General features: G+C 61.1%; 10 protein-coding genes across 11 annotated transcripts; 3 read left to right on the top strand and 7 right to left on the bottom strand.

The window, feature by feature from the left end:
* Window positions 1–119: 119 nt before the first annotated feature.
* SDRG_01112 (hypothetical protein) lies at window positions 120–1,381 on the bottom strand. The gene has a single exon (XM_008606626.1). It carries the CDS (start codon window positions 1,333–1,335, stop codon window positions 163–165), a length of 1,173 nt encoding a protein of 390 aa, XP_008604848.1. The 5' UTR covers window positions 1,336–1,381; the 3' UTR covers window positions 120–162.
* A 628-nt stretch (window positions 1,382–2,009) lies between these two features.
* SDRG_01111 (hypothetical protein) lies at window positions 2,010–3,364 on the bottom strand. Its single transcript, XM_008606625.1, has 2 exons — window positions 3,291–3,364; window positions 2,010–3,241 (listed from the first exon to the last, which is right to left on the bottom strand). Exons 1-2 carry the CDS (start codon window positions 3,327–3,329, stop codon window positions 2,060–2,062), a joined length of 1,221 nt encoding a protein of 406 aa, XP_008604847.1. The 5' UTR covers window positions 3,330–3,364; the 3' UTR covers window positions 2,010–2,059.
* A 631-nt stretch (window positions 3,365–3,995) lies between these two features.
* On the bottom strand, window positions 3,996–7,791 carry SDRG_01110. 2 transcript variants are annotated; one of them, XM_008606623.1, is made up of 11 exons: window positions 7,364–7,791; window positions 7,228–7,313; window positions 6,348–7,183; window positions 5,672–6,299; window positions 5,513–5,629; window positions 5,387–5,469; window positions 5,216–5,346; window positions 5,101–5,168; window positions 4,979–5,060; window positions 4,646–4,929; window positions 3,996–4,596 (listed from the first exon to the last, which is right to left on the bottom strand). In XM_008606623.1, the coding sequence occupies exons 1-11, from the start codon at window positions 7,635–7,637 to the stop codon at window positions 4,132–4,134; spliced, it is 3,054 nt and encodes a 1,017-aa protein (XP_008604845.1). In that variant the 5' UTR covers window positions 7,638–7,791; the 3' UTR covers window positions 3,996–4,131. The 2 variants fall into 2 exon arrangements, with proteins under 2 accessions (XP_008604845.1, XP_008604846.1); XM_008606624.1 differs by having other exon boundaries at window positions 4,979–5,168.
* Window positions 7,792–8,274: 483 nt separating this feature from the next.
* On the bottom strand, window positions 8,275–8,920 carry SDRG_01109 (hypothetical protein). The gene has a single exon (XM_008606622.1). The coding sequence runs from the start codon at window positions 8,833–8,835 to the stop codon at window positions 8,422–8,424; it is 414 nt and encodes a 137-aa protein (XP_008604844.1). The 5' UTR covers window positions 8,836–8,920; the 3' UTR covers window positions 8,275–8,421.
* Window positions 8,921–9,901: 981 nt separating this feature from the next.
* SDRG_01108 (hypothetical protein) lies at window positions 9,902–11,299 on the top strand (the record flags this gene model as incomplete). The annotated part of the gene is made up of 4 exons (XM_008606621.1): window positions 9,902–10,356; window positions 10,402–10,963; window positions 11,009–11,095; window positions 11,138–11,299. 4 exons carry the CDS (start codon window positions 9,902–9,904, stop codon window positions 11,297–11,299), a joined length of 1,266 nt encoding a protein of 421 aa, XP_008604843.1.
* SDRG_01107 (hypothetical protein) lies at window positions 11,294–12,436 on the bottom strand. The gene is made up of 3 exons (XM_008606620.1): window positions 12,250–12,436; window positions 11,941–12,207; window positions 11,294–11,884 (listed from the first exon to the last, which is right to left on the bottom strand). The coding sequence occupies exons 1-3, from the start codon at window positions 12,322–12,324 to the stop codon at window positions 11,345–11,347; spliced, it is 882 nt and encodes a 293-aa protein (XP_008604842.1). The 5' UTR covers window positions 12,325–12,436; the 3' UTR covers window positions 11,294–11,344.
* A 1,135-nt stretch (window positions 12,437–13,571) lies between these two features.
* Window positions 13,572–14,715, top strand: SDRG_01106 (hypothetical protein; the record flags this gene model as incomplete). The annotated part of the gene is made up of 3 exons (XM_008606619.1): window positions 13,572–13,753; window positions 13,795–13,835; window positions 13,883–14,715. 3 exons carry the CDS (start codon window positions 13,572–13,574, stop codon window positions 14,713–14,715), a joined length of 1,056 nt encoding a protein of 351 aa, XP_008604841.1.
* A 5-nt stretch (window positions 14,716–14,720) lies between these two features.
* Window positions 14,721–19,466, bottom strand: SDRG_01105 (hypothetical protein; the record flags this gene model as incomplete). The annotated part of the gene is made up of 1 exon (XM_008606618.1): window positions 14,721–19,466. The coding sequence occupies one exon, from the start codon at window positions 19,464–19,466 to the stop codon at window positions 14,751–14,753; it is 4,716 nt and encodes a 1,571-aa protein (XP_008604840.1). The 3' UTR covers window positions 14,721–14,750.
* A 57-nt stretch (window positions 19,467–19,523) lies between these two features.
* On the bottom strand, window positions 19,524–20,309 carry SDRG_01104 (hypothetical protein; the record flags this gene model as incomplete). The annotated part of the gene is made up of 2 exons (XM_008606617.1): window positions 19,524–19,970; window positions 20,235–20,309. 2 exons carry the CDS (start codon window positions 20,307–20,309, stop codon window positions 19,524–19,526), a joined length of 522 nt encoding a protein of 173 aa, XP_008604839.1.
* Window positions 20,310–20,530: 221 nt separating this feature from the next.
* SDRG_01103 (hypothetical protein) lies at window positions 20,531–21,458 on the top strand (the record flags this gene model as incomplete). Its single annotated transcript, XM_008606616.1, has 2 exons — window positions 20,531–21,334; window positions 21,396–21,458. The coding sequence occupies 2 exons, from the start codon at window positions 20,531–20,533 to the stop codon at window positions 21,456–21,458; spliced, it is 867 nt and encodes a 288-aa protein (XP_008604838.1).
* Between the last annotated feature and the right edge of the window lies 1 nt (window position 21,459).

The following is a 21,459-nucleotide window of genomic DNA, read 5'->3' as shown; positions in this document are numbered from 1 at the left end:
CAACGCCGCATCTGCTCGACTGCGACACGCTATCACCTACCTGAAAGGGCAACGACACGTCCACATGCTTCATTGCGTCGTGGTCGGATGTGAGCGCCTTATTTCAAGTCGACTAGCGCATCGATGCAAATAACAAGTACAAGGTCATATTAGATAGAGGCACTACACAGCAGCTTGCAGCTGGGCTTGGCCATACTGCTCGATGTAGTCGTGGATCGCATTGCCGATCATCTTGGAGTGCTTGGAGAGCGTATCGACCCAGTAGTCGCTCGGCGGGCCCTCGACCTTCCACGACGACGGCCGGATACGCTGAAAGTACTTGACACGCGTGCTCCCGCTCGGCTCGGCCTCGAGGACGAGCCACGAGACTTCGTTTGTCGCTTCGCTCGCGGCGTCGTACGGGTATAGCTCGTCCTGCTCGAGGCTCCGACAGACCATGACGCAGCGTGTTGCGTCTGCGCCGCTGTAGGTATAATAGCGCTTGCAGAGCACGCGCCGCTGGTACTTGCCCATGGGGTGGTTGCGCCAGCCCGTGACGTACGACGTGTTGGCATCGACATCCTCGACACGCTTGGCCTCTTGGTCGAGGTGCTTGACTGAGACCGCGCCACGCATGACCTGCCACGAGGCCTCGGCGACCGACGTAAGGGTGATGGGTGCGGCACGGCACACGATCGTGTGCAGCTCAAAGACGCCGAGATGGAACTTGCTCGTGTGTCGCTGGATCTCGGTCGTCGCGTCAATGAGTCCCGCTTCGATGAACGCGCTGTCGACGAGTTCAAACTGCCGATCGCAAATGTTGTGCATCGCAGCCTTGCGCGTTGCAGCGTCCGCCACGAGCACGAGCTGCTTCCACTTGTCGGTGAGCGAGCCCGCCATGACCGTCGGCTGCTCGGGCTTCTTCTCGATGAGGTTCGTAAACGTCTGCGCGATCTCCATGTGCTCCTTGATCATCTCCTTGAGGTGCTTGTTCTCGAGCCGCGCCTTTTGCTCGAGGCGGATCTCCTCCGCGGCCAGCTTGTGCCACTTGCTCGGCGGGTTGAGGATGTCTTGGAGCGCCTTGGACTGCTGCAGTCGCTGCAACGTCGCCTCAAGATCGACGGCCGCGCGCTTGAGCTCTTCGTGCTCGGCCTGGCGCTTCTTGCGGTGACGCTGCAAAGCTAAGTTCTGCTTCTTGCGCGAGTCGGACGACGGCGACGACGCGGTCGAGGACGGCGGCTGGGCGCCAGGAAAGAGGTTGTGGAGCATGGACTGCTCTTCGTGGCTCCACTCGACCTTGAAGTCGGCGCTCGTGACGTCGAACATGCTCGAGATGAAGGCTTCGCTCGGATTCATCGCGTTAGCAGCGCCCAAGTTACAACCTACGAGCCACCACCGCGACTATCACGACCTGATGTATTTTCGTAAACCCGCCACGTCCATCCTTCAAATAGTGTGTTCGAGTTTGGATTGGCCAATGCTCCAATGATTTCTTGCCTTTGATTGGTTGTTTCCAAATTCCTTGCGCGGATTGGTGAATGCAAACGTTAAATAGCGTGAGATGGTGCGACAAGGTTGGACTGGTGGCACCAATGAGTTTGCCGCGGAATTCGCACAAGATGTACCTCGGACTGCGCCGACGTCACGCGGAACATTGCAGAACGTACTACATGTGGCAATTTTGTGTACTATCGGAGCGAATTCCATGGGGTCGTGCGACATCCGCGGTTCCTTTCGAAGCACTCAGAACCACAACCCACTCCATTGTGCTTCCCAGAGAATACGCAATTTTGTCCAACATGAGAGTACGTGCACGACGCATCGCGAGTTCCTTTATACTAACATAGAAAGGGCTAGCAGACAATTGGTGCATTTTTGTCAACTTGTCACCTGCTGCACGCAGTTATGATGAGAAATCACCCCCCGACGCCGTCACCCTTTTCTCACCGACCGCAAACGATCAGTCAAACGGGACGCTTTCAGAACGCTGTTTGCCGAGTGTCGTCGTTTGCATCAACCGATGTGATAGTGCTCGAAGGAATGTAATATTAATAGTACAATAATAGTGTGCATCGGTGATTTAGTGCGAGTCGATGTACTGGCGGATCGCGATACCGACGTCGTCGGTCTCTTGCGTGAAGCGCTCTAGCCAGCTCTTGGTCAAGACGATTCCTGCGTTGCGCGCCTGGTTGGCTTTGTGAAAGTACTTGATAACGGTGCTCTTTGGCGCCGCCTCGTCCGGCTCGATCGTGAGCCACGACACTTCGTCCAAAATATTGTTGAGGTCCGTCGCCTGCACGGCATCGTCGTGGAGGATGCTGCGGCACACGACCACGTACTTGGGTCCTTGCTCGTAGCGCTTGCAGAGGAGCCGGCGGTCGAACCGGCCTTGGGCGTGGTCGCGCGACCCCATGATGTAGCTGACGCTCGGATCGACAGCTGTGTGGCTGTTGTAGAGCTGCTTTAAGAGCGGATCCTTGGACACGGCGGCGCCAGTGAGGCACTGCCACACCGACTCGGTCACCGACGCGACGCTTTGCGTGAACCGGCCGGTCAGGATCGTTTGCACCTGCACTGCGTGGTTGACGTGCTTGTACTCGTGCTTGTGGAGCTCGGGCACTGGCGACTCGAGCAAGCCGGCCTGCAGAAAGGCGCTCTGGAGCTGGTCCAGTTCGCGGTCGCAAATGTGATGGTACGCTGCCTTGCGCAGCTCCGGGTCCGCGACGAGGCGCAGGTACTGCCATTGGTCCTCGGGCTGCGCCGAGACAGTGGCGTTCGAGACCGCGGGCACGGCCTGCACTGCGCGCACGAGTGTGTCGGTAAATTGCATTTGCTGCTCGACCGCGTCGCGCAGCGCTTTGTTCTCGAGCATGGCCTTGGCGCGGCGCTTGCGCTCGTTCGACGCGTGCTGGCGCCACTTGGAGCCGGGGTGCAGCATCGACTGCAGTGTGTGTTTGTGCTTCATGTCGGCGAGCTGCGCTTCCAGCTCCACGACGCTTTTCTGGAGGCCGATGAACTCGGCCTGACGCTTCTTGCGGTGGCGCTCCACGTACAATAACTGCTTGCTCGATGTCACGCGGCGCGGCTTGGTGGGCGCGGGCTTCTTGGGCGCGATCGGCTCGGACTTTGTCGCTGGCGACGCCGGCGAACTCAGCAGGTCGAGCATCTCCATCTCGACCGGCGTGAAGAAGTCGACGTGCAAGCCTTCCATACCAACGACGAGCGGTACCTCCTCGACGACGGTGGTTGTTGTTGTCGCTGCCTTCATAGTGTAATGTAATTTGCAGAATGAAGATCGACGAGCAATGTACATGCTGCTTGTATACCGCGCGCACGCTTCGTGTCGACATGATTGCACCTCGATCACGTCCGGGGCCGAGTTCATAAACACTTGGCGATATTGATATCTTTGGCGCGCCTACACAAAAGGCAATATGCGCGACACACAGTGTGTTTCTATACCTCTGCGAGCCGATATATATTGCTTGACTTTGGGTTTGTAAGAGCAGGTGCAGTGCGCCTAACCCGGAATTGCTATTGGTGCCGCTGTGACGTGGGGCCAGGTGGCGTGGGGATTGCGGTATGGGACACGGACCGTCATATCCAAAAAGCGCTGATTATCACACGCCCATGACGTGATGAGAAGCCGATGATGGCCGCTTGAACGGCACAGACGAAGTGGATATTGCATATTGATGGGCAACGCGGCGAGATTGGCCAATACGAGTGCAATATGGGCGGCATTTCTCGGCGCTAAGATTGCAATAAGATCGATGGGCGGCAGGCGTCGCGTCATGCTGATGATGGACGCGGTAGTGATCTGAGCAAAGGGCTCATCAACACCCCTTTTCTCACTCGCCTGTATGTATTGCTGGACTACGTCGACGAGTCATACGCGTCAACTGTCCATAATAACTAGCGAAGGATCCGACTTCGAGAGCGGCACAAAAGATGCGGCGGCGATGGCGACAACCGGCGTCGGCGTATTCAACGCACTCACCAATTACTTACAGTCCCAAACCACTGGAAATGGCGCTGCATTAACGCATCAGCACGTTTATACCTCGCGCACCACGAACGATCGAGAGCCAAACGCAATCGGCAGTGGATTGATGAATGATCGTCATCAAACGACCAACGCTCTATCTAGATCTAGTCGTGCGCGTTCTCGGCCATCGTGTCCATGGACCGCAGGAGCGGCGTCGTCTCGCGCGCGTCGGCAAGAGCGCGCAGCTGCGGGAGGTCGGCGATGGATCCGTGCCGCGACTCTTGCGTGTAGAGCCGGCGCCGGGGCTCGTTGGGCTTTTGCTTGCCGAATTTGAGCTTGGCCCACGCCGCGAGGTTGGCCCACGTGTACTTGTGCTCGTCTTCGCCGAGCTGAAAGACCCAGAGAAGCACGGCGAGGCCGAGGTACACGAGGCAAAACTGAAACGACCACGGGGTCGGGAAGACGCCGAACGCCGGCTGTATCCCCGAGGCCTCGACTTCAAAGGCGTGGATGACCCCCGTCCCGCTCAAGATCGACGCAATGAGCATCCAGAGACTCGCGTAGATGAAGTCGCGCTCGATGATGTGCACCATCGTCGACGCCAGCACGATCGCGGTCAAGAGGTACCCCTACCCCTCGCACACTCAGCGCCCTCTCCTCCTATCCACTTTGATCTACCTGAGACAAGGCGATCATGCCGTTCGGGTTCAAGCCCGCGTCGCTGAGCGCCTCGACGACTCGCGTCATGTTGAAGCCGTTGGGCGACGTGGCCGTGAGCGTGTTTTGCACGAGCTGGAAGCCCCAGGCCGAGAGCGCGGGGACCATGCCGAGGACGACGGCCGTGCCGTGGTTGCTCTCCTGCTCCTTCTTTTCAAAGCTGCTCGCGGTGATGACCATGCCGATCCAGAGCAGAAACCCGACGCCCGACGAAATCGGGATCGTACCAATGATCCACGGCGTGGCTACGACCATGTCGCATAAGATCTCATAGATATATACGTTCTGATATACCGTTGAGGATCGCGAGGAGCGAGATGCAGATGGCGTTCATGCCCAAGTACGCGTTGCGCGCGCCCATCGCCTTGTAGATCGGCTACGCACGCGTCAGAACACAGATCACCGATGCGACGTACGTGGCCAATGTAGACGCCCGTCGGGAACGGGTTGCCGAGGCACGCGCCGAGGATGGTCACGATCGAGTCTAAGACGATGGTTTCAGAGTTGACAAGCAGTGACAAGAGGTCGTACCGCCCAGCACGGACGTGATCGGGTCGTATTTGTCGCCGACGGCCGCCGCGGTCTCAAAGTTGGCGATCGCCGACATGACGTTAACGAGCACCATGGGCATGATGATGCTCATGTACTTCCAGCCGGCGCCGCTACGATATACCTTGGCACATGAACACTTTGGTGATGTACCTCGTGAGCGCGCGCCAGACGAGCGGCATGTCCACGTGCGGGCCCTGGAGATCGAGCACGTACGGCTGCGTCATGGGCACAAACTACGAGCCGGATGACACCGTGCGGATAGACTTGGCAACGTACGTTGGTCGACGCGCCCGTGTAGTACAAGACGAACGCGATGAGCGTGCCGAGGAGGAGCGACCCGAGACCCGTGGGCAGGTGGAACGGCAGCTTGACGCCGGCGCCGTAGCACACGAGCTAGCATATGCCATCAGATTGGAAATAAGAAGTCGTTTGTACAAAGAGGAAGAGCGGGCCGAGCGCAATGAGCGGGTTTTCCCAGATCTCAAACGCAAAGCCCATGCTGAGGAACGTGAGCGCGATGCCTGAGACGGACGCGAGGAGCGCGGCTTTCGGGATCGAGCGCTGAAGGAACGAGACGAACGGCAGTAGCGCCATCTGCAAAAGCGCGGTCCAAATCGCAGCAAAGAGCCCGGCCTCCCACGCCGCCTCAAAAGACTGCGTCGCCTGGTACTCGGGCGCCATGATCGAGAGGCCGTAGGCGAAGACCAGCACCGTGTTGACGCCTTCGGGCAGCCCCGTGACGTCGTTTCGACGCTCGTCGCGCGCGAGGCGCCAGCCCGCAAACGCAAAGTAGCAGTTGCCCATGGTCGTTGTAAAGGCGGCCGCGGGGATGATGCGCGTGGTCACGATCTCGACGGGAAGGCCGCAGTGCGCCGGCAGCACTTGGTAGATGATCATGAGCTGCAGAATGCTTTGCACCAGCATGCCCGAGAAGGCGTCCCAGTCGCCGGACGTCAGCGTCCACGAGCTCGCGCTCAGCATCGCATGCGATGGCACTTCGGCCGTGTCTTGAAGGTACAAGGCCGCCGAGTGCGCCCAGCCGCAAGCCACTTGGTGCATGCTCCTACACGATTCTCTGTTGTATCAAGTTGGCTCGTTGAAACGAATATACCGCTGGTGCAGCATCGCGATCGACGTCAAGTGGCGCTCGTTCGAGACGGTGCCAGTACCGAGCTCGCCGTCGCCGCCGCGGCCCCATGCAAACGTGTCACCGTTGACGCACGCGAGCGAGTGACGCCCACCGGCGGCGAGGAGCGTCAGGTTGACGTCGATGAGGGCCGAGCAGCGAACCGGGCGCAGGACGACGTCGGGCGACCCGTCCTTCTCGAGCTCGCCGAGCTGTCCGTACTGGTTCCAGCCCCAGCCGTACACGTCGACGTTGGGTGAGAAGCCGTCGATGCCCGCCGGCACGACCGCAAAACAGTGCCGGAACCCGCACGAGATCTGGATGACGCGCTTCCCGATGAAGGTCGGGATCTCGGTCGGCTGCCGCACCGTGTCCGAGTGGCCGAGCCCGAGCTGCCCGTAGAGCCCCCAGCCCCACGCAAAAACGCGGTTGTCGCTGGTCAGTGCGAGCGTGTGGCGGGACCCGCACTCGATCGCCTGGAACGACGCAACGTGCGGGATCGCGAGCGGCACGAGGCTGCACTCGGCGTCGGTGATGCCCAGCGCGCCGTCCTCGCCAGAGCCCCACGAGTAGAGCCGACCCTGGAGATCGATCGCCACCGAGTGCGCGCGGCCGCAAGCGACCTGCACAATGTGCTCGAGGTCCGGGACCTTGGTCGGCACGTGCAGCGACGTCTTGGTGTTGTGGCCGAGCTGACCTTCGTCGCCGCGGCCCCACGTGTACACGCTGCCTTCCTCCGAGACGGCGACGACGTGCGACCCGCGCGTTGCGACACGAGCGATCGCCACGTCATGCAAGTCATCGAGCACCCGCGGCTCGAGCTACGGCGCTTCTTAGCCACTGTGCGCATGCATGATGGGCATACCTGTGCATGGAGGCTGTGACCGATGCCGAGCTGACCATAGTCGTTCTTGCCCCACGCAAAGACAGCGCCGTGAATGGACACGGCAACTGGATAGTACAGAGACGACTTAGTGTTGGTCAAGCTGCTAGGACCGTACCCGTGAAGCGACTGCCACATGCGAGCTGCTTGATGGTCGTTCGGTCGAGGAGCGACTGCACGACGTGCGGCTTGATGCGCGACTCGCGATCGTTGGTACCGAGCTGGCCGTTGCCACCCCAGCCCCAGCAGAGCACGACGGACGACTGGGTCTCGGTCGGCGCGAGCGGAGTCTTGAGCGGCGAGAGCGAGCCCGACCGGCGGCTGCGGCGCGTCGGCGACTTGCTCGGCGACGACGTCGAGTGGCGTCGACCGTGTTGCGTCGGCGGTGGCATCCTGGCGTGTGTGGTCCGGAGGCAGGAGGCCAGTCCGTGTCAAGATCCAGCCAATCACAACTTGGATCAATTGCGATCCCACCAATGGGCGGCCGGTATTTTTACAGTCCACTTGGCACTTGCGGAAGGTGTCGAGACCTCCTGGCAAACGAGCCGCAAACAAGGCGATGCGGCTTCAAGTCGCCTGCCTGGCGCCCGCTCGAGGCACTCTCTGGATCGTACTTGCTCCATGTAAGCAACTGCATCCGGCTGTGGAGCACGATTCGGCAAACAGCCAGTGCGCTGCACTGCCTCTTTGTAACAGTATATGATGACCGCGCCAATATTAGTGTGTTCATTGAAGGCGTACGTGCACGCTGCCATGGGTCCATGCATGGGTCGATTATTGACCCATGACGCTGCGATGGTTGCTGGACGGGCGTGACGAGTCGTTGTCGCTGCGCCGCTCGTCACGTCTGGTTCCACCACGTTGCCGAATAAATATGCAGCCATCCACCAGCTTGACGCGCCCGGTTGGCCACGTCGGAAGGACGCGTGTCTTCCTCGCGGCGGTGGAATGCATCGTAGAAATGGGTGACGTCGTGATCGTGGTAGCGTCGCGCTGACGCTGCGAGGCGCTCAGCTGCGACGCGCAGGTCGCGTCAACCTCAGATTATTAACCTCTTTGAATCGTGGTCTTCCATTGTACAGGTTTACATGGCTGTAGAGCTCGTCGAGAACAAGGCTCATAAATACACTACTCGCAGTCCGCGCCGTAGTTCCAGTGCTACGGCGGGCGATGCGTCTAACACGCGAGGACGCGCCGGCGCTTGGTCTGACGGACCTGCCGAATGGCGCTCAGTCGGTGCATGAGCGTCGAGCTGTCGAGGTACTCTTCGCGCGTCGCTGCGGCTTGGAAGAGGATCGACTCGAGCTTCCGGGCGAGGACGGGCAGTTTCTGGCGCACGATAGCCGGCGCGTGCGGCTTGCACCCGGCGAGGAAGGCCACGAGCTGCTTCTCGACGACCGCGCGCTCGGTCGCGACAATGTCGGCGCGCTGCGCGCTGAGGCAGCACGCGGCGAGGAGCGAGTGGAGGCCGGCGTCGTCGTCGAACGAGAAGGGCGTCTCGACGAAGCGGCGCTTGAGGCGGGGTTGAAGACAGGGCATGGCGAATTGCAAACTGAAAACTGAGGGCAGCGGCGTGGCCGTGCGACACATGGCCGATGAGCCACCGGCGTGTCAGCGCTACTCACGCCGCCCGCTTGATGCGAGCGCGTCACGCTCGCCCGAATATCACATTCGGTGGCGTTTTTGTCGTAGGCCCCCTAGGTAAAAATGATTTGAAAGGACCCTCGTGGCGCCGGCCACCGACACAGCCAAGCAATGGGGCGTTCATTGGCGCCGCCACCAGTGATAGGTCGCCGCGCGTGAAAGTTTGGCATAGCTCGGGCTCGGTCGAATGGCCCAGCTGGAGTAGCTGGTCCGATGGCAAGGTCGCGGAAGGTCAAGCCGCGAGGTAGCGCGGTCTGTTCGACTTCGAAGAACGGCGTCCGCGACGACGCGTTAGGGATCGGCACAGTACGTCGTGTACTGTAGGAAGACCTCCAGTCGGTGGATCGTCTATGGAAGCTCCGCCGACATTTTCTGCTGCCGCAGCTTGTCGCGACGCTTTTTCGGGTGGCCCCCCTCGTGATTGGACTGGGGCCATTGGTGCGAACGGCTTGACCTTGCTTGAATTTGCTCTTGGCCAAAGAACCGAGCAGCTCGTGTAGAGGCCAGGTGGTGTGACGCAGGCGCCGCGTCGATGCGCGCAGTATCTAGCGCAGTTGCGTCGGATCGTCGACGCGCCCGACCCTCGCCTGCCTGTCCTTGACGTTGAGGAGGACGAATTCTCAGCAGACGCGCTTCGTAGAGTTACGCCAGGCAGCACCCAACGTGTAATCGCGCCGTGTAGCTGCCATTGCCGTCACGACGACGTCCCACCATTCATATGCCCGTGACGCAGCATTGTACATGGCCACTGGGTCATTATGTCGCATGAGCATCTCAGGTCCTCGACCCAGCGACGTTTTCCAACCCAGGGCAAGGGTCACGGGTCACGAGCAGCGAATACAAGGAGCTGGCCACAGAAACTTCTGCCTCTATGAATTCGTTTGTGGTCGCGTAAGGCAGCGTGGCAACAGTTGTCCGTCACTCTCGCGACAACGTAGGCTTGGACTAAGTCTGCAATAAGATCGCCAAACAGGCGCCAGTGGTTATCACTCGTGTATTTTTAGCTCGACCGATGGTGCAGACGCCGGCGGTGGACGCGCGGGTCGAGGAGAGAGCGGCCGAGGTGCGGGCGGGCTTCCCGTCGCCGCGGTCCTCACGCGCCGTGCTCGACTCGGCGCGCCGACAGCAAACCGAGCGCACTTTGCTGCGATCGCCCTCGTCGCCGACGCGGCAGCCAACACGGCGCGTCCTGGACGAGAAGAGTCAGCTCATGCTCGAGGTGCTCCAGGACTATGGCCCATACTCGCCGCGAAAAGAGTACAGTTGCCGGTCGCTGCCCAAGCCCCGCAGCGAGGACTTTGTGCTGCGGCACAACGCCCAAAACATCCACGATTTCAAGCAAGCGTACTCGAAAGCGCACGGAACGCTCAACCGCAAGCCGCCGCAGTTTGCGCTCAACTGCCCCCCCACGAGCCCGTACGCCAAGCGCCCGCCGTCGCCGCCCCACCCGCCCGCCGAGCCCATTTGGTCAACGATGACGATGGTGCGCGCGTCCTCTCACGTCACTTGTAGGAAGCAAACTGGGCCTAACGTGTGGGTTCTCACCGAGCACGGGCTGCGGTCCCTCGTGGGAGTGGCAACGCCGCACGCTGCGCCGCCGCGCCTGCTGCCGTCCATCGCCAAGCGGCCGCCCGAAGCCTCGTCCTTCAAGGCCCACGCCCAAGTGGGATCCCACATCGACCTCTCCAAGGACACTGCGTTTGCGAGCCTCGTGCGCCTGCACCACTACTCGCCACGGTCGACGCCGCTGCCGCCGTCTACAGCCCACGCGCGCAACGCTGCCTACGCGCTGAGTATGCTCGCGCGACCAAATACTTCTCCGGACGTTGGCGGGAGTCCGGGTAGCGGCGGTCACCGGCCAATGTCGTCGGAAGGCCGCTATGGCTTCTTTGCCACGTCGTCGCCGCCGTCCCCGTCCCAGTCACCGCTGCGGTCCCCCAAAAAGTCGCCGACGAAACCCGAGCAGCACTGCCCGCCGATTGCGCTCAAGCATTTGTCGCTCATGGAGGTCGAGCCGAGCATCATCAACTTTGACCGCGTTCGCCGGGGCCAGACATATCACTTCCCCATCAAGGTATAGTTGGCTACCGCTACATGAGGCACAGAAGGCGGTTCTTAGATCCGCAACTTTGGCACCAAGCAAGAGCGGTTTCGGGTCCGGTCCATCGCCCTCAAGGCAGGCGGCGCCGAGTGTTCGTCGGTCACGGTACTAACGTCGCTCGATGCACTGCGCCTGCAACGTGGATAGGTCGAGTACGACCGAGAGAAGGCCAAGATCGCACCCGGACTCAGCGCGACGCTGCTTGTGGTTGCCACGTTTGACCGTCCGGGCGCTATCTCTGGCGTCCTCGACATTGAGAGTCCGAGCGGCAAGTGCGGCCTCGCAGTCATCGGCACCGTCGAGTCGTAACAAGTATGTAGTTGTCATAAATAAACGAGTTAGAACGTGCGCAGTCTATAACCAATCTTCGTTCGATGGGTCTCGCTGGGCCGAGCGCGACGACGCGCTGCTGCCCGTGCTGCTGTACACGGCCGTCGAGGGCACTTGGGACGGCGCGTACTTGAGGCCTTGCAGCTTGAGCAGGATATCGCGGCGCTGGCGGAGGATCTCGGTCAGATCCACGTCCGACTCGCGGCTGCTGTCGCTGAGGTTCGAGAACGTCAAGTTCCGCCGGCTGTGGCTCGTGTTGGCGCGGCCGACGCCCACGACCGCGTCCGGGTGGACCGAGATGTTGGGGTTCGCCGGTAGTTGTAGCTGCCACGCGTTGAAGTGCGAGATGCGCTTGTACTCGAGCACGGTCTTGACCTCGCCCGACGCGTCAATCTCGTGCTGCTTTTGGCAGTTGATGCAGAAACCAACGCGGAACGGGTTGCCCTTGAAGTCCATGCACGTTTCTTCCTCGTCCGGGTCCTCAACCGGCTCGCCCCACCGGGCGTGGATGACGCCGGGCGAGTCGGGCGGCGTCCCGAGGATCAAGTCGATGTCGATGCTCATCTGCAAATGGCCAAAATTAGCCACCGACGTGATAAGGCGTTGGCCGTTCAACGTACCATTTCATCGTTGGTGTCGGACCGGTAGAACTCGCCGTTGCGCTTCTTTATGGGCATGCTCGTGTACTTGAAGCCCGAGCGCGAGTTGCCAATCTCGAGCGTGCCCGCCTCCTGCACGATCGGGAACTCCGAGTCCTTGCGCTTGTAGTTGAACGAGAACTTGGACGACTTGCGCCCAGCGCTGCCTGTCGACGACGACTTTGGCCGGCGCGCCATCTCTTCGGCGTGGCTCGCGGACGACGGCTGCGTCGAGTCGGTCCAGTGGCGCTGCTGCAGTTGGTGAGCTTGGCACAGCTTTGACGAGCGTACCTGGCGCTGCTGCACGGAGGACATGGAGTCGGTGTTGACATGCTCGAGGTTGATGCGCGCGCACGAGTTGCCCATGATACCGAAGGCGATGGGCGGCTGGTCGGCGGCTTGCTCGCAAGTGGCAGCTCGGCCCACCACACTGGACCTTTTTTCGTTTCTAGATTTGTATGCACTCTATCCGGATCCGGACCAGCCTGCAACCAGCTGCGCGCAACTTCGTTTCCTCAGCTCCTCAGTCGACGCCAGCTACTCGTACACTGTACTGGCGCTGCGTGCACCTTGTCCGCCACGTAAATATGTACCGTGTACGCAGCTGCATTGCCAAGTCGAGAGACGCTGGCGTGCGACCGCGCGTGGCCTAGAATTGCTGCCATTCAAGCTGATTCAGAGTTAGTCGTTTAGTCGGTCGCGTGGTAGAGGGCCGGATTGTGTTCAGGATGGGACACGTGACTTGCAAAGTGTACATCGCTGCGAGGCCGCGTTCTCATTTGCGGTCGACTAATTATTCGTAATGTTGCGGCGCGCACGCCAGGCCACCACAGATTATTTGCCGCCGAACGCGCGGGCCGTGGCGACTAACTAATAACGTTCGACTGGCGTTCGCTCGAGGCGGCGCAGCAGCTCAAGAGCGTAGCTGGGCTCTGTGTGAGTAGCAACCAACGTGTAGGAGACGCGACAGCTATCGTGTGTCTCGCACGATGGGTTCTCCGCTTTTGTTCCTTCACGGTGAGTCTCGTACTAGTATAGTACAAGCGGCTAGTAGATATAGGACGACCTACTGGGTGCTGTACCTGCGCGAGCGAGATGACGTTCACGGTGCTTCTTGCGAGGGCGAGATGCGTGTGGACTTGAAGTCGTTTCCTGCAGCGCGGAGAAGCCAGTCTTCGTAGAGTGGCGCCGTGTATCATCGAGACGGCGCGGCTGGCAGATCGCCACTGCGACAGCGCAATGATCAACTCCATGTGTACTTCGTCGACTAACTAAGCCTCGTGCAGTACGACGATGTAGGAGTATTCGAAGTGTTCCAAGTTGCATCGCCACGACCGCGTCGCTATGCATCCAGACAAATAGAAGCCGCAGCTCGTGTGTAGCGTGCACAAATAAGCGAACTGCACGACGAGCAGATCCCTCCCGCTTTAGTCGCTATGAATCGACTAAACCTTAGCTAGTCGAATTCGTCTGACGAGCGCGAAGTTCGCGCGCTTCTGCCGCACAAATCGAGATTTTGTATTAAATAGCTTGTTTTTTGTATGCTGAATAAAATATATATACGATGGCGGCGTAGGATTGGTCCGCAGTCGTGGCACTGGTTGGATCGCGCGATGGACTCGGGTTGGGACTTGGTGTCGGACGACGGGCCCGACGACCAGCTGCGCGTCCACGTCTGCGACGACTGCGGCGCGAGCTTCACCAAGAACGCCCACTTGCTCCAGCACCAGCTGAGCCACACCGGCGAGCGCAACTTTGTCTGCCCGCACGACGCCTGCGGCAAAGCCTACCAACGGTACGTCGCCGCGTACGCCTCGCCGCCCACGCATGCAATAGGAAAGACCACTTGGTCCGGCACGTCAAGGCCGTGCACGAAGGTACGCGCCACGACCGTACGATGGCTCGGAGGCGACTTTATCCATAGACACGAAGCGGGCCCACGTCTGCGACCGATGCGGCGCCGCGTTCGTCTACAAGCATGGGCTCACGAGGCATGTAGCCGCAGCGCACGACAACGCGGCGCGGCCGTACGTCTGCACTGTGTGCCAAGCGGCGTTCAAGAAGAAGTCGGGACTTCAAGCCCACGCCTTTGTCCACACAGGCGTTATACCGTTCCCGTGCCCTGAGCCGGGATGTACGGCGGCGTTTACGAAGAAGTGCCTCCTGACCAAGCACACGCTCTCGAGCCACAGCGGCGCGACGCTCACGATCGGCCTTTCCGACGTCGACGTCCATTTCACGTGCTTGGTGTGTCACGCGACGCTGAGCTCGCGCAAGACGCTGCGCGAACACGAGCGGTTGCACGAGGGCGCACCGACGCGGTTCCCGTGTCCCGACTGCGGCAAGACGTACCTCTCCAAGACGAACCTCAACTCGCACACGCGCACCGTGCACGAGCGCGCGCGGCGGTTCGCCTGCGACGTTTGCCTCGAAGTCTTCACGTACAAGCACGTGCTCAAGCGGCACATTGCGAGGTACCACGGTGACGTCGACCCGCAGCTCCGCACACCGCGGCAACGCCAAGGGCTCTCGCAAGACAAGATCCGAGCGCGGCTCTTGGGTAGCCAGAAGATGGAGCTACCAGTGTTGGCGCCGCATGACGACGACGACGGGCTGTGGATGCAGGCGCTCGTCGACGGCATCCAGACGAATGACATGTCTCCGGAAGCCGAGATGATTCCAAATCTCAAAGCCGAGATCGCTCCGGACGTCAAGCCCGAATCGACCAGTCTCGCGACGATAGAGTTGTTGAAATAGTGCTAATACAATCGTTAGCTATTACGCCTGTCCACCTACGGCGCCATGACCGCGAGGTCGTCCAGCGGAATCGCGTAGTGGAAGCGTCGCTGTGTGAGGAGGTCGAGCTCGCCGCGGTAGCTCGGCTTGCGATGAAGCCGCCACAGCTTGATGTCAAAGATGTAGAGCGACTCTTGCCAGTAGACCGTGAGGAGGCCCGCCATGGCGGCCGACGCTTGGTCGACGTATACGCCGCCGTTGACGCACCAGTGCTCGAGGTATAGCATGTAGTAGCCTACCGAGCTCAAGAGCGCAGTCGGCAGCACGATCTTGTGCCGGTGCCGGTGCGCCCAGCACTCGTACCGTCCGGCGAGGCCGACGCAACAGAGCACCAACGCGCCGTCTGCAGCGATGCGCACGACGTTGCCAATATCGATGGTTGCGCTCGAGCACGAGAGCGCCGCGTCCATATCGACGTAGACGCACGTCCGGCGGAGCGTCGCGACGTAGCCTTGCGGCCACGCTAACGTAAAGACGACGGCGCAGACGTACGTCAAGAACGAGCTGTGCGTCGCGTAGTGGGGCGTGCGCTGGTGCAAGAAGCAGCTCAAAAGGTCGTTGACGATGTAGACAAGCCACGTGAGCTCCGAGGCCGCGAGGAGCGTCGTGTACCATGGCAGCGGCGGCGACGCGAGGCGCGTGCCTGCGTGAGGCGTCAGGGTCAGGGTCAATGGCGTCGTGTTGAGAAGCCACATGGCCGTGATGGACCGGAGAACCAAGAGCGGACGCCCCACCCACACGTGCCCCACGAGCCGGTTGATGTCAAAGAGGCTCCAGCCCTCGATACGGCCGCGACACGCGAGGCTGTAGACGCTGAGGACGCCTGACAGCACGATGAAGACGTACGTGACGTACGTGGCGCACGCATGGAAGAGATATGCAATCTGCGTGGGCACTTGGGACGGGTCGAGTGTCACTGTGGCGGGGTAGATGGCGCTCGAGAGGAGCGGGAGCGTGCCAAAATCTCCTTCGAACGCGACGACTTCGCGAAGCCCGATCGCCCACTCGTAGAGAAAACACCAGCTATAGAAGCTCCAGTTGCGGTCGTCGTCGTCCAAGAGGTGCGCTTCGTACAGCGTCTGCTCCGTCGTTCCATTGATTGGCTGCAAAAACTGCACGAGGCCAACACCGATGGCTCGGACGTCCGCGCGGACGGCGATCGTCGTTGCCGCGAGCGACTGGAATGTCGTCAAGTTGTACGTACTGAGAAAGTGGATGTGCGCCACGTAGAGACCCGCGCACGTGGCTTCGACAAACACGTCTTGGCTGCAAAAGTCATCGGCGTCGACGAGGTTGGCGTTGACGTCAAACGCGAGCAGTGCAAAGAGCAGCTGGGCGGCCGTTGGCGACATCGCCTCGCTGTACCACCAGTTGCAGAGGTTGTTGACGCCAAACGACATGAAGAGGCCGAGCGAGGGCTGGGCGCCGGCGACGACACCGCCGCACAGCAGGTCGCCGCCGACAATGTTGACGTCGGTTTGGTGCAAGAGGCGATGCGGCATAGGCCCAAGGAACGACTTGATTGGCAGCTGCGAATACTTCAGTGCTGCGTGGGGGTCTGTAAACAGCAGCATTGAAAGCGTATGCGAGAAGGTGCCGAGGTACGTGATGAGCGACGCCGGACACGGGACGTAGTTGGTATCAATGGCGCCGAACGGCCCGAGAGCGGTGACGACGGGGGCGAGGCCGGCGGGCAGCGGCGACGCGAGCGAGCCGTTGGAGCGCAAGACGGCGTCCGGTGTCGTGTTGGCATACATAAAGTTGGCCGACGTGCGAACGAGACTGCTTCCGCCAACGCCGGACGCGTTGCTTGCGATAGCCCAAAAGTCGTTCGCGGGCGCCCAGTACAAGTGCATGGACGTTTGCATGTCCAAGCGGAACGACCCGGTGAACGTCGTGAGTGGCAGCGAATACGCAGTGCCGAGCGCCGTCGCCAGCACCATCGCGTCTTGAAAGCCCGTGAGTTTGAAGTTTTGCCACTGCAGAACGAAGCTGTCGATACCGTGCGCGTGCCAGTAGACCACTTCATCCGGTATTGCGACGCCGCCGGTGGCAACCGATGCTAGCCAGCGCCGACCCGCCTCAGACTCTTGCAGGTGCGAAGCAAGGCCGATGTCGAACGAGTCTCCCCAGCAGCGGTGCCACGCGTCCCAGTCGCCAAGATTGCGCAGCGGCGCCTCCAAGTACACAGCGCCGTTCGGTTTGTATCTTGTGCTGCAGCGCACGTGACGCGCCGCCGTCGCAGCCATCGACCACCGCCGGTCAAAGTCGACAAAGCAGTATTGCGTAAACATCCACGGCAGGTTGCACGGGTTCATCGAGCGAAGACCCGCGATGACACCCTCCAAAGCAGCATCGGGCCGGAAGAGCTCGCGCCGCGCCAGCGTTGGAGGCCAAAGCACGTTAGTGTTTGTGCCGCTGTAGTTGGCGCCCACGTCCCCGAGCGACGGACTGTCGAGCAAGAGAGTAGTCTTGGACGCGAGGAGAAGCTCAAAGTTGACGCGCTTGGCGAGGTAGACGTGCATGCCTGACGTGTTGAAGCCGGACCAGCCAAAGTCGTTGGAGAGCCCGGTCGCGAGGACACCCAAGTAGGCAATGTTGTTAGAGAGAGTAAACGCGAGGTACACGATGCCTCCGAGCGCAAGGCTGCGATGGAAGAGTCGTCGGCTGCGCTTGTCCACTGGTTCTGGCGCCGGCGGCAGCGCATCTTGGAGCAGCATCGACGTTGGCGAGTTGGGCGTCGGTCTCTGTACAAAGAGCCAGAGCTTGCTATCAAAGAGCCTTTGCTCCGACGTACGAAAGATCCCACTCATAGCCAAGACGGCGTCATCTAGCACGGTCGTGTCCTCCAAGAAGGTAAGTGCTGCCCACGAAAGGTACGGCGAGACCTCGATCAGTTTCCTAGCCGGCTGCGGCGGCTGCAGAGCTGCTGCGACCATCGTCCCGAGACCGGCGACGAGTACGATGATTGCGATCCACAGCGCTCGATACCAGCTCCCGATATCCACCGAGCCGCTATTGCAGTACACCATTTGATCCATGTTCACAGTGTGGCAGCTGCGATATAGCGTCGCCGAGACTTGAACTGGCGACAAGACGTCCAAGAGAGCTATACAGACGCCACAGAGAAGTGTTGCGAGTGGCGCCACCCGCTTGAGCGCGCCAGGGCGACAGATGGGCGCGATGAGCTCATGCACAACGTAGAGAAGCCAGTTGGCCTCATTCGCGAGGAGACATGAAGCAAGCGGGGACCGCGACAGGATGCTAAGGTAGCTCAGTGCCGGCTTGGGCGCCGCTGTGAGCTCGCTCGTGGCCAAGATTGCCACTGCCGTCGCGCCTCGAATAATGACTGCAACGCGCGTCACCCATACAGCGCTCGTGATGCGGTTGAAGAAGAAGAGGTCGCGGGCGCGGTGGCGTCGACGACGCAGGATTAGGACCATCACGCCAAGTAAAACGAGCCAGAGACTCACTGTCGACGAGAGGACGCACAGGTATGTGCCCAGCATCGCAGACGGTGGCGTGAACGTCGGGGGTATAGGCGTATACGCCTTGGAGATGGCGACGATCTTCTGCACGTCTCCTTGGAGCGAGAGCACCTCGCGCGCGTTGGTTGCCCAGTCGTAGAGCATCATGGCGCCGAAGAAGGACCAGGACGGGTCGAGAATCTGCTGCAGCTGGATCTGCGGCGCGCCAGTGGCGTTCGCCGAAGTAAACACGTATTGCGTCAGCGCAATCGGTGGCAGCGACGATATCGTCATGTTGCCGAGCGACAGCGTCTGTGCTGCGGCGTGGGTGCGTCCCAAGGCTGCGTTGCAGGCCATTGCTTGCGCGCTGGGACACTGGGCACAAATGGCGCCGGTCCATGTGCCGTTCGTAAAGGCGACGGCGAAGAGGCTCCGCAGCGGGTCCCACGGCACTGCCAGCGGCATCTGCGTGCTGCACGCATCGTCGTAGCCAATGGCCTCCTGCACGTACGTCTGGCGCGCCCCCGTGAGGCAGAGCAGGTTCCCGCCCGCAAAACGCAGCGACGGGTCTTGCCATTGCCGTGGTGTCGGCGTCAAGACCATAGCATTGTCGCCGGCTAGAAGAAAGCGTTGAAGCGCAGGGTTGACTTGCGCGCCTGCAGTGACAGCGCTCTGGAGCTGACGCACGGCAGCCACGAGTGCGGCCGGTGGTGGAACCCAGACGGCGTCGATGGCCCCGAGGAGACCGACCTGCGCGTGCAGCGCGGCGGCCAACGCGCTGAGAGGACTGCCGTTGTTGTACGTCTCGATCAAACTCGGGTTGTCGTCGGCCCAAAAGGTCGGCGTGCTTCGAATGAAGCTCATGTTGGGCTTTAGCGCGTACAAGTCGTCGTACAAGAGGCCGTACAAGTTGCTCGTCGTCCAGTAGAGCGTCGGCGACACCTTCTCGATCGCCTTGATCGGGTACGCGTACTCGACGTTGAAGACGTTGCGCAAGCGAATCGTCTCGAGGAGTCCCGTGCGGTCGCGGTTGCCGTACTGCAGCACGAACCGACGACAGCCGTGCGCGGCCCAGAGCGCCACCTCGTCGGCCGCAGACATGCGCTTGTGGGCGTAGAGGGCGGCGACCCACTCTGCTCCGTCGTGACCCGTGTCGGCGATCGGCTGTGTAAAGTAGGCCTCGAATCGCCCTTGGGTCAGCGCAGCGAACGCGTTGACGTCGGTGTTGCGCAAAACAGTCTCCATGTACACGGCGGCGTTGTCGCTCTGGAGGCGCTCGTCGTGCTCTTGGGGGTGCTGTGTTTACTGGCTGTCGTGGTGGCGTTCGTGGTCCGCTTGTTGCTGCTGTGCGTGCTTCGTGTGGTCTTGGCTTGTTGCTGGGTGTCGGTGGCCGTGGGCTGCGTGGTGGCTTGCCGTGTTCTGGGTGAAGCTCGTTGGTCGCGGGTACACCGGCGAGAAGCTGCCGACGACACTTGGCGCCAAGACTGCCTGCGTGACGTCCAGTATTGGCTCAGCGGCCTCGAGCACGAGCTTGTTATTGAAAACAGCGGCGAAGCTCGCCGACGAAGACGGCAAAGTCGGCCAGAAGAGGTCATTGGCGAGGTACTCGGACGAGAGAAAGAGCGCAACGACGCTGAGACCCATCGAAGCCACGAGGTACATGACGCCTGCCACGTCATACATGCGTGCCCAGCGCGACGCCTTTACGGCCACGAGCGTCGAGGGCATGTCGATGCGAAACGGTGTCGCCTGATGACGCAATCGTAACCGTCCGACCGATCATTTGTGACGTCGCGGTGGGCGAGATGGCGCCGACGAGAAGCCAAGCCAATCGAACGTACTACTCACAGCGGATGAGCGGATGGGCTCGTGGTAACGTGACGTGCAGCCCAATACCACTGGCATTCCTCTAGGACTCGCCAACGCCAATATGGTGGGTGGCGCGTCACCACCACCGACTTTGCACCCGCAAGTACGTTCAAGTGAGTCTTCACGTACGTATCTACGTGGTACCTCGTAGTTGTACTGGCAGCCGTGCGTGGGTATGACGATGGGTGCGCGCATCTCGGGGAGCTTCGTGGAGAACATGTCCGCCTCTTTCTGGCCGTCCGTTTGGCACCATATGGCAATCCGTTGCATACGATGCGCGTTACTTGCGCGCTGCGTCGACGCTGGCTCTGGCCGTGCTCGTGAAAAGCAAAGCAAATCGATGGTTTCTGCCACTGCACATGCAGTGCTCGCGCCGCCGCCGGTGGTACTTTGATCCGAATGGCGACGAGTCTCACTTTTCAATTCGCTCTCGACGACGAATGCTGCGCTTTGCTGCGTTCTCGGCTGCGGCTGTCGTTGCCGCCGATCAGTGCTGTTTCAAGGACGGCGACGTCATCTCGCTCCGATCGGATACCGGCAACTACATTGGTCGCTGCAACAACTGCGTCGCGGGCGGCGCCTACAAGGACTCGGCCTTCGTGCACGTCAAGACGCCCGCCTCGTCGCCGTGGGCGCAGTGGACTGTCGTCAACACGGGCAACGGCAAGATCGCTCTGCGCGCCGACTCGGGCAAGTACTTGTCTCGATGCAACAACTGCGCGCCGGGGGCCGCGTACCCGGACGAAGCGTTTGTGCACGTGGACGACTGGACGACGGCGCCGTGGGCCCAGTGGACGTGCAAGGAGGCGGGCGACGGCAAGGTGGCGCTGCAAGCCGACACGGGCAAGTTCCTCGCGCGCTGCAACAACTGCGTCGCTGGCGCCTACGCTGACACCGCGATGGTGCACGCTACCAGTATCGGTGATGGCAGCTGGGTGCAGTGGACTATCGAGTCGGACGGCGCCTTTCGTGAGCACCGGTGCGCTGCCCCGACACGGCCCACGTCGACCGAGACTCCAATCCCGATCAGCCCGTGCACGGCAACACCTTCCCCGACGCCCGCGCCTACAACGGCGACGCCGCTACCAACAATCGTTCCCACTGTAGTGCCTTGCACCGACACGCCGTCGCCTGCGACAGAGACACCAGCACCGACGACGCAAACACCAGCACCGACGACAGGAACACCTCGCCCTACAACCGACGCGCCGATTCCGACCACGGCGACGCCAGTGCCCACGCCTGTGCCAACGATTCCGACGACTCCAGCGCCAAGCACGGTGACGCCAACGCAGACGCCTCCAGTGCCGACTACCGAGACGCCTGTTTCGCCGGTGCCCTCGACTGCGACCGTGGAGCCCACGGTAAC

Source organism: Saprolegnia diclina (assembly GCF_000281045.1).
Source record: "Saprolegnia diclina VS20 unplaced genomic scaffold supercont1.3, whole genome shotgun sequence".
Lineage (NCBI taxonomy): Eukaryota > Oomycota > Saprolegniomycetes > Saprolegniales > Saprolegniaceae > Saprolegnia > Saprolegnia diclina.
Note: the sequence above shows the minus strand (reverse complement) of the source record. Positions and strands in the feature narration are given on the sequence as shown.

Bases quoted from the DNA above. Each gene is read 5' to 3' on its own strand.
- SDRG_01112 (XM_008606626.1), bottom strand. From the start codon at position 1,335: ATGAATCCGAGCGAAGCCTTCATCTCGAGCATGTTCGACGTCACGAGC.
- SDRG_01111 (XM_008606625.1), bottom strand. From the start codon at position 3,329: ATGTCGACACGAAGCGTGCGCGCGGTATACAAGCAGCAT. The intron at 3,242-3,290 runs GTACATTGCTCG...TACACTATGAAG, and splicing joins GCGCGGTATACAAGCAGCAT to GCAGCGACAACAACAACCAC.
- SDRG_01110 (XM_008606623.1), bottom strand. From the start codon at position 7,637: ATGCCACCGCCGACGCAACACGGTCGACGCCACTCGACGTCGTCGCCG. The intron at 7,184-7,227 runs GTATGCCCATCA...GAAGCGCCGTAG, and splicing joins GTCACAGCCTCCATGCACAG to CTCGAGCCGCGGGTGCTCGA. The intron at 5,061-5,100 runs GTACGTCGCATC...ACGCGTGCGTAG, and splicing joins CGGGCGTCTACATTGGCCAC to CCGATCTACAAGGCGATGGG.
- SDRG_01109 (XM_008606622.1), bottom strand. From the start codon at position 8,835: ATGTGTCGCACGGCCACGCCGCTGCCCTCAGTTTTCAGTTTGCAATTC.
- SDRG_01107 (XM_008606620.1), bottom strand. From the start codon at position 12,324: ATGGGCAACTCGTGCGCGCGCATCAACCTCGAGCATGTCAACACCGAC. The intron at 12,208-12,249 runs GTACGCTCGTCA...CAACTGCAGCAG, and splicing joins CCTCCGTGCAGCAGCGCCAG to CGCCACTGGACCGACTCGAC. The intron at 11,885-11,940 runs GTACGTTGAACG...GGCCATTTGCAG, and splicing joins CCGACACCAACGATGAAATG to ATGAGCATCGACATCGACTT.